The following is a 10332-nucleotide window of genomic DNA, read 5'->3' on the forward strand; positions in this document are numbered from 1 at the left end:
ATGAATTTAACAATAGTAATATTAATAGCAATAGATGAGGAAAAAAACCTAATCTTTTCAATTATTATCGTTGTCAGTTAATTGTTATCATCACGGGTTTCCTTTTGTGTCATCTTCATATTCCAGGTAAGATAAGGTTGACTTTTCCTTTTCTATTTACCATTTAGTTAACCAATCCACTGAAACACCCTTCAGGTAACAATGTGACACAGTTATTTTTTTTGTCATCTACTAGGCGTTAATGGGATCGACCAGATCGGTTCAGTTAATATAAATACGGAAACGTTTTCACCAAAGTAACTTTACTATTGAAAATTGTCAATACTTTCATTACGAAACTTTTTTTTTGTTATGTCCAAAATTTCACCTACAAAATATTAGTTATGATCTTATGGTCACCAGTTATCATTTTCTCACTTACAGTTAACTTAATTATAGTTAATCAAGTTTCTTCAGGTAATAATAATTGTATAACTCTCATTGAAATTTATTCTAATCATTATTCATTTTTTTTTCTTCTAACAATCAGAGCCTCTTAACAATTTACCATGGAAATTTGGCCAAGGGGATTGGATTATCAATGCTACACTTACTCGAGATGTAAGTAGTTACCTATGATTGTCAGTTTTGTTTCCTTATCCACCATGATAATAATTATCTTTGTGTCCAGTTTTCTGATGAAAGGTATTCAATGGTGGAATATATTCATTCAGATTCTGATGGAGTTCGAGGTAAAATTATGATAACTCCCGTTTCTGGAAAAAGTTCAGTTGAAGTTTTTTACTCGAGCTCTTTCAAGGAGCAACGATTGGTTATCAGTGGTAAATATTATTATCGTTTATCTTTAATACTTGAATACAAAGTTAATTTCTCATGTTACTGATTAACTTTTTTTATCCTCGAATAGATAATAAGTGTGAGGTTTACACTTTCTCTAATTTTTGGTCTAAATCACTTTTCGATTTGACTGCAATGAGATCGTTACAAAATCATCTACTTCTAACTGGACCTTCAATTCTGTTGCGATTGAATAGTAAAAATTTATTCTGGGTAAGTGTCAGAAGAACTCAATGATTATATCATTTGAATATTATTTCAATCATCAGTTATACTAAATCTTAAATCATGTTTATTTGTTATGAAGAATCAAGGACCAGATACTATGATTCGAGGTATTAATGTTCAGTCTGTGAATACAACATTGGACAGAGAGCTGAACATTATTTACTACAATAAGAGTGAGTTTATTGTTTTCTTTGAAATGATGTGATTAGTTAATTTTTGCGATTTCTTACTTTAATTCCTGTAGATTCTCATGTTGATGGTGGATTATTGGAAGCAATTAGATTGAAATTTCTTGGTTATGATCCTGGAACTCAAGTAACGACTTATGCAGAGGGTCTTCATTTCGATATCTATTCATTTTCTACCACCACTGATCTGAGTAAATTTGTTACTGTAAGTGAAACGATATGACTTTTCAAGTCGACTCATTTGTTTCTGCCAATTATGAGATTTTAATTCTTGATTCTATTCTGTCTTTTTCCCCATGATTTTTAGGTTACTACAGGAGTTGGTTGTCCTTCTTACCTGGTTGATAGAAAGGTCAGTTCTTACCTTTATCTTCCTCATATTATGGGAGCAAATATACATTATATTGCTAAGGAAACGATAGATGGACCAACGAAATCAATAACGATGAACGAGGTATTGTTAAGACTATTTTCTATTTTCGAAAAATATTCCCCAGATTAAACTTTTCTTTCATCAAATTTAGGTTTATCTGTCCTCAAAATATCAAATAGCTCGTTTGAAATCCAAAGGTCAGGGTATTACCACTGAATCAATTTACGATTACAATTTGGGAATTGCTTACACCTCGAAAAAAGAGGGAGAATGTTCAATATCTGCTATCGATTCAAAAAGCTTCGGCATTACCGCAAATGGCCATTTCTCAACCTACCAGCCCTTCAATATGGAGGATTATCATTACATGTATGTTGGAAAAGTCGATTATGTAAGTAATTCTATTGTAATTGTCTAATAATAGTCACTAATTGTTAATCACTTTTCTCCATTAGGAAAGAAAGCCTGGCTTAACTGTAGACGTTTGGGAAGTGGTCAACTACGATTATGTTATGAATGGAATTAAATATGATCGAGTTGTTATCACTCAATATTTCAGTCCACAAGTAATTAACCTTCATTGATTAATATTCTTGAACTATAATTATTAATATAATCATCTAATCAACTTAATTTTCTCTCTCATCATTAGGCTGATTCTAGATTGTTCAATGATAACATTTTAATGGGAACCACGATAAAAACTTATAACAAAATTACAAATGTAAGTTTTACCATCAACTAATGGTTAATATTTACAATCAGCTAATTGTGATCTGTACATTTAGGAATCTTATCAACTCATTGAAACCACTACTAGAGATTATTATGATTCGGAGGTTGTCGATGAATATGACCTCCGTCTAAAAGTCGAGGATTGTTATCCTAATGCTGATGAACGAAAATTGATCGCCTTACATTTCAAATGTGTGAAAAGTTCTGACTGTCAGAAAGTAGCTCGAGATGAATATCACCAAATTCAAGAGAAAATCAGACATTCTATCAATAATTTGGGAATTTCAGTTGCTCGTATTATTTATATTGACATTGTCTTCAATGGCGATGAGATTATCGCTTATACCGAATTCATGAAAATTCCAGATATAAAACGTAAGTTTATTTCTATCAATTATCTTTCTAATACTTGATCGATATCTAATTACTTTTCTCTCTATCAACAGTTAGTCTACAGTCTCAATCTCTCAAGATCGATAGAAGTACTTTTTCAAAGGTAAAAATGGTCAATGCCAATTCGGAAGAAGATTGTCTAGAACGACAAGTAGCTGGACTTTCGAGACTTGAGTAAGTATTGAAAAAGCGAACCATCAATAGGAGAAATCAGTTGATTGTAAAACTTTTCTTTTCCAAAACAGAGCAATAATCTATTCTGATCATGTTGGTGAAAATTCTTGCGGTCGAGTCGAGTCAAAAAGCTCCATAAAAGAAGACAAAAAGAATGGAAATTCTTTCAATGTATATGATGTATCTTTATCCAAGCTCATGAATTATAATCGAGAGATACCTCTGGATAAATTGGAAGAGAATTTGAATCGAGCAAGAATATCTTTTACTCTTGACGGAGAACCGATTACTTATATGATGGAAAAAGCGATTGATATGAGTACCTCTGAATATCTGGAAGGTTCTCCATATGAACTAATCGATAACGGTGGTAAACTGATTGCTGATAATATTAATGTTCTTATGGTGAACGAAGTGAATAACTTTGGTGACTGTTATCGTGCTTGTGCTCATTCAGAAGAAAATTCTTGTGAGACATTCAGTTTCTGCCAATATTCAGATAAACCAACTTGTTTAACATCAAATTCACTCTATTCCGATTTATCGGCCATAGTAACTCAAGATAATTCTTGTAAAACTTTGCGAAAGAATCGCTTATTAGATTATGCCAAGGTACCTTCACGGCGATATAAGCATCCAACATCGATCGCTACTGATAATTGGGTTGAGGATTGTGCGTCTGCCTGTAGCTCATCTGATGAGTGTTTCTCATTCCAACATTGCAGTGGCTCGTGTACCTTTGGTGGTTATTACACAGATTCGTCCTCTGAAAAGAGTGACGATTGTGATATTTACATACGTGAGTATTTAGATTGACTCTTTTTCATAGGATCGTCTTGTTAAAATGAACTTTTCTCATTATTTTCACAGCTAAAGTCTCACAACAGTACAAATTAACAGGACGGAAAATTGTTTCTGAAACTTTTCATACAGAATTGAATCTTGATTATGCTCAATGTGCTTCTCTTTGCGCTGGATGGACTAATGGAGATGAAGTTTGTGTCTCATTTAATTTCTGCCCGAAAAGCTCATCGACTACAAGTACTTGCAGTTTAACAAAATATTCAATCTCCGATCCAACGACAGAATCTATCAAATCAAATACTTGCCAAAACTATGAATTCAATATTGAAGATCTCATGAAAGCCAAACAAAAATCAAGTTCATACAAAGTGATCTCAACTTCGGGTACGAGTGGTAAAGGTGCTTTTGGAATAGTTATTTTATTCGTGATGATCGGTCTAATTGCTGGACTAATTACTCCAATGACTGTGATGAAAATCAATAATATCTGGAGGACGATGAGAGCAGCTAATCAAGAAAGTACATTTAATTGGTCAAGATATGAAAATGATGAGGATGATCAACAATCAGCAGTATAAAGCATTTAAAAAAAACATATTAATACTTAGCAATGTAATTTACTAATCAAGTATTGACTAATTTTTGTTAAACATACCAAACAATCAAATTAATTGTTAACTTTTGATAACAACAGTTGATTAACAGCTTGAAATGTCTTCATCTTCATGGTGAATTTGTGTATATTAAATGATAAATCAATGTACAATTATTGATTTAGTATTTTTTAATCAATGGAGACTTACAACTAATTTAAATCATTTTAATGCTCAACTAATAACGGAATATATATTTACCAAGTGTTAAAATGACATCAAATTTTCTGGAAGATAAATCATGAGGTTTTAAAAAGATTTTCAATTCTAATTTTCGATTGATTTTCGATAAATTAATTTAGAAAAATAAAAATTTCGAAAAAAATTGTAATTTGAAAATCGCGCCAAGAATTCATTCTGGTCTTTGTTATGAAAGTTTCTGAATGTCCAACAGCTGAACAGTTTTTGTGATTGTTGTTGTCTTAATTGTCACAGTTTGAAAGAATAGTTAATTATTATCATGTCAACGAGTAATTTACCTCCGATGTTATTGGCTCGTCTTCAAAGGAGAGGAATCCTTTCTAGCTCTGGAACCATCAGAGCAAAGGAACAAGGTATTTATCAATAGATTAGTTCATCTACTAAATTTGTTTTTCATTCTGTTGGATGAAATTAATCAGAGTTTTTGATTGTATTTTTTTTTTTCAGAGCCTGAGGAAGAAGTGATTGCTGAAGATTATGATGACCCGAGTCTCTTGAAGGGAAATAGCAAAGAAATGGCTCCTGGATGCCCGAACAAGTATAATATTTATCATGACTGTTCTGATTACTGTTTCAAGATGTGGGGTCAAGGTGAACCTAATCCACTGCCAAACATTGAAAGGAAATACAATTCATTGATTAAAAAGTATCCATTACCATCTAATTGGCAAAAAGTTTGGGAACCAGGGCTACTAAGATATTACTTTTGGAACACAATTAGTGATGAAGTCTCTTGGTATCCACCGAGTCATCCTGAAGCTAAATTATCTCTTTCTGTTCCTAAATTGAAAATACAATTAAAGGAAGAAGAACAAGTATTGAAAAGTATGGATTCAGATGGTGGTGATGATGATGACGATGGTTCATCAGATGATTCAAATGATACAGAATCAGATATGAGCTCATATGATTCAATGGAATCAGATGATGAACCAAGAAAGAAACAGAAAACATCAAGATGTTCACCAACATCAAATCGCCACCGAGGAGGTCGATCTAAAAATGTACGAAATGATCTTGACCCAATGGATCCTGCATCTTATTCTGAATCATGTCCACGAGGTAAATGGTCCGATGGTCTAGAAACGAAATCGCGATCTACCGATGAACCAACAGTCTCAAGTAATACATCGAATCAAAAAAGATCACATCTTAATCAAAGCTCCGCTCGCAAGAAAAAATCCTAAACCCCAACCGCAGAAACAAATCAATTGTAAATTCTAATCATCCTACCCTTAATCTAAATTGAATCAAGCCCAAAGAAAATCTTTTTCTACCAAAAATAAAAAAAAACCATTGTAATTAAAATTCCAAATAAACTCAATCCAAAAATCTCATCACTGATTCTGACTGAAAATGTGACTAAACATATGATTCCGAAGGCGATGTAAACAAAAGCATCTCTTGAGTTTGTTATTGTTTTGGTGAATTTTTTTCTCTCTCTCTCTTCCTAATGATACAATTTCTTCAACTTTAATTGTTCCTTTTCTATTCATTGTGATTCCTAATTGTTTACCAACCAGGTCAGTGTCCTGATGTTAACAGTAAATGTGATAAATCCGATAAACAATTTAGTAAAAATGTCTTGTTACCGTCGTCAAGTCCTCTCATTGTATAGAGAGTTGATTAGTTTATCTAAAACATGGGAACCAATTGCAATTGAAGAAACTCAAGCTCAACGTGATTATATTGCTAATGAGACTCGAAAATTGTTCCGATTAAATAAAAGTTTAACTAATGATGAAATGATCAAGGAGAAATTAGAATCAGCCAGAAAACGTATTGAGATCGCTAAACATTATTTGAATGCTTATGAGAGGCCAGTTTATTATCCAACTGGTTACAATCTTAAAACTGGTAAGATAATCCCAAGGTGAATTAGTTAACAATTTAGATGATAATATCTTGCGAGAGACACTGATTGGTCATCATGATTAAATCTCCAATCAGTCAATTGACCCTTCTCATCTTGGAGCAATCAAATCGTTTTAAATAGCAATGTAAACAAAACTGATTTTCTCATCAATGTAATCAATATTTAGTTAATTGTTCCTCTCGTTGGACAAATAAAACAATTTAACCATGAAAACAAATTATTGTATTCATCCATTTGATCATAGAAAAGAAAACTTAATCAAAATGTGAATTCAACTTCGAGTTGAGATCAGAATTTCGTATCAGGTCGATTGGTCGCTTTTTCGATAAAAATTTGAACATGTAATCGTCATGACCAATTGATCGGTGCTTTTTAATTTATGGTCATCTCTTCATTTCCATCAACACAATCAACAACAATTAAGGGACCACAAATTACTGCAATTTCTTTATCAACAAGGAAATATTGAATCTTGAACGATTTTCCCAATCAAATTAAGATAACCTTAATTGCCTTGCAACAATTTGCGACGATCAACTGTATTTACATGTCATCTCTCAGACAACAACAATCAAATTAATTGTTATCATATTCAACATTTATCTTAATTATTTTTCCAACAATCAGTGATTACATTTGTATTCACATTCACTGAGATTGAGATTTTCTCTTGATTTTGAACAATTTCTGTTGAATTGACAATTAAATCCTTGTAATAGTTTCTCGTACCTGTATTTAATTAATCGTTGGAAAGTTTTTAGTAAATTAGTCTGAAAATAGATTAAACAATTAAATTGATGTAATGAACCCAAGGATAAGTGTTAAATTAGATGTAACTGCCAAACCGAATGATCAAATAATCGTTACCTTGTCCTGATTAACTTTCTAATGTTAAATTACAATCAAATATTCAAGTTAATCAGCAGTAAATAAATTTTCATGTCTGTTGATATATTATAATGATTATAACAATAATCTAATATCATTAATTGAATGATGAACGATACAATTTACACAATTGAAATAGTAATTCTGTCACGTTATTATTATACTATGAATGGTGCCAATCAAATGTCAAAGCCAAAATTGTTGATTAAATTGGTCAGTTATTCAACTAAACGGAAAGTTAACATTTTAATTTAGGATAGACAACAATTAATTGTTAGGTTAGACACAATCAACAAGGTGAAATTACAAAGAAAATCAATTAATGAGAAACCTTGAATTTTTATTATATCTTTGAAAATGTCAAGAGAATGGAAAAAATCTTGATGATTACATTTATCAGTTTCTAATTTACTGTTGTTAATATAATAATTGACATGGGTGATGATGAAATCAGATGAACAATTAAAGAAAATCAAGATAATTAATCAACAGAATCAACGAATCTAATTTAAGAGTAGATGAAACCGTTAACATTGTTTTCCTTTGATCATGGAAACAAAATGAGATGAAAAAGATTGTCAAGTTGAAAGGAAAAACATTTTGGTAAATCAGTTGATTGTTCAATGGATCATTTAATTGTACAACAATTAATCGAGTTAATCAAATAGTCGCAATTAGATTAATTCTAATGTAAAAGGTTATTCAAGTTGGACGAAAACTCCCCCTGGTGGGAAAAAGAAGCAAATTCGAAAACAGGTTAACCGAAAATGTGATCATTTCTTTTTCATTTCATTTCTGATTCTCATCATTTCGAAGTATCAATTCTGCTGATGATTGTGATCTACAATTGTGATTAACAATTAAAATAATTATTTTACATTAATTATTATTCTCTGGTGTTTCATATTCTATAAGATTCTCTAGATAAAAATAGAATTCAAAAGGATATTATCAACAAAAATCTTCTTCTTGTTTATTGTTCATTTGTTTGTTTCTTTCTCTCATCAATTTTTCCTTCTAATTTTACTCTTTTTTTTTATTCTAAATTGTTTTATATTTACCATTCTCGTTAATTTATCTGTTCACCAGTCAATTGGATCTTTGTAATTAACTGTTTTAACAAGAAAACAAAACAAATCTATACAGTTGATATCATATTAATCAGAGTCTTCTCTCTCTCTCTCTATCTTACCTGTGAATTAATTTTTGACAATTCTTTTGTTTATTGCTGAATATTGTGATATGGTTGGGAAGAAATTAACTATGGAATCCAATCTAGAATTAACTGTGCCCCATTTTTCAGATTTTACCATTGATGCCAATAACCTGGAAGAAGGTGCTTTAAGTTTGGTTAAGAAATTACGACCTCATTGGGATTTATCAACCATTAAGATGAAACATTTTACCGATGGTATAACCAACCGGCTTGTTGGATGTTTCCCAGGAGATTTTGATCCGGTTAAAGGTGATGATGAAGATGATGTTATACTTATTCGTGTTTATGGTCAAAATACGGAAGCATTTATTGATCGGCGTAAAGAGATTGCCAATATGGTTCTAATTTATCAGAATGGTCTAAGTCCACCGGTTTTCTGCTCTTTTTCCAATGGAATGGCCTATGGTTACTCTTCAGGATCAACTGTTGATGCGAATATGGTTCGAGACGAGTATATATATAATCTGATTACCGCTCAACTGGTTAAACTACATTCAATTGTTTGTAAACAAAATTGTTCATCAAACTCAAGAGTTACCATCAATGAAGATGAAACAAATGATAACAACAACAACAACGATAATAATAACAATAGAATCCACTCGAAAGATTCCTGCCTTTTCAAGATGTTACGTCGATATTTGGATTTAATTTCCGTTGCATTGAGACCCAATGATCCAGTTGATAACTTTTTAACCGGTGAAAATTTAACCTTAGATGATCTTTACAAAGAAGCGGACAGATTGAAAGATCATTTGGAATCTATTGGTTCACCATTGGTTTTCTGTCATAATGATTTACTGTTTAACAATATAATTTACAATGAAAGTAAATCAACGATTAGTTTTATCGATTTTGAATATGCTGGTATCAATTATCAAGCGTTTGACATTGCCAATCATTTTAACGAGTTTTCTGGTGTCGAAACATATGATCCTGAAATGTATCCATCGAAAGAGTTTCAACTTAAATGGTTATCCTGTTATTTGTCCCATTGGGATCAATTGGTTTCAAATGGACGATTGGATGGTGGTGATGATGATGATGATGATAGAAGACAATTTAACCTCAGGGTAGAAGAGCTTTACTATCAAGTTAACCAATTTTCTCTTTTATCCAATCTTTGCTGGGGAATTTGGGCTCTTCTACAGGCTCTTAATTCAACAATTGATTTCGAGTTCATTGATTCTTACGGAGGACCAAGAATCAAAGAATATTTTAAAAAAAGAGATTCTATTTTAAGCCTTTCATCTCCCACAAAGAAGATAATCTCATGATAATTCTGATTAATATGATGATGTTGTACATTCCCAATCGTAATCACGACCAAGTAACAACCCAAACACTTACCCACCCACCACAACCACCACAACAACAACATTGTGAGATCTATTTTCATGATGATAATCATAAGATGCCTGATGCTTAATCCTTAAAAATTAAATCTCAAAGAGATGTTTAAATTTCTTAAAAAAAAGTCAACTAGATTAGTTAATCATTTTCAAATGTTAATTATTCTCTCATTATCGGATTTGTCTCGATACTAAACAAAGAAACACCAACAGATTATTATTACAACTCATTGAGGAAAAACAATTGTCCAGAGAAATGGAAATTTTTAATTGTAATTAACTTTTTCTCTGAATAAATTTTCTCCAATTATTTTACCTCTTTGATCAATCAATTGACCGTTTCTAATGGTTTTAATCATAATTAATTCAAACAAATTGTATTTAATTTTTTTTCTCTCTCTATCAATTATCTTT

General features: G+C 31.4%; 1 protein-coding gene across 1 annotated transcript; it reads left to right on the plus strand.

Annotated features, from left to right (window-relative positions):
• Window positions 1–253: 253 nt before the first annotated feature.
• Window positions 254–10250, plus strand: LOC128396037 (uncharacterized). Its single transcript, XM_053356558.1, has 18 exons — window positions 254–456; window positions 530–600; window positions 671–821; window positions 908–1050; window positions 1145–1238; window positions 1310–1458; window positions 1561–1707; window positions 1778–2017; window positions 2082–2192; window positions 2279–2350; window positions 2415–2736; window positions 2808–2928; window positions 3000–3727; window positions 3799–4304; window positions 4834–4939; window positions 5034–5770; window positions 6110–6443; window positions 8555–10250. The coding sequence occupies exons 1-18, from the start codon at window positions 384–386 to the stop codon at window positions 9841–9843; spliced, it is 5394 nt and encodes a 1797-aa protein (XP_053212533.1). The 5' UTR covers window positions 254–383; the 3' UTR covers window positions 9844–10250.
• Window positions 10251–10332: the final 82 nt, after the last annotated feature.

The sequence above is a fragment of the Panonychus citri genome, unplaced genomic scaffold (assembly GCF_014898815.1).
Source record: "Panonychus citri isolate SS breed McGregor unplaced genomic scaffold, ASM1489881v1 Contig00142, whole genome shotgun sequence".
Lineage (NCBI taxonomy): Eukaryota > Metazoa > Arthropoda > Arachnida > Trombidiformes > Tetranychidae > Panonychus > Panonychus citri.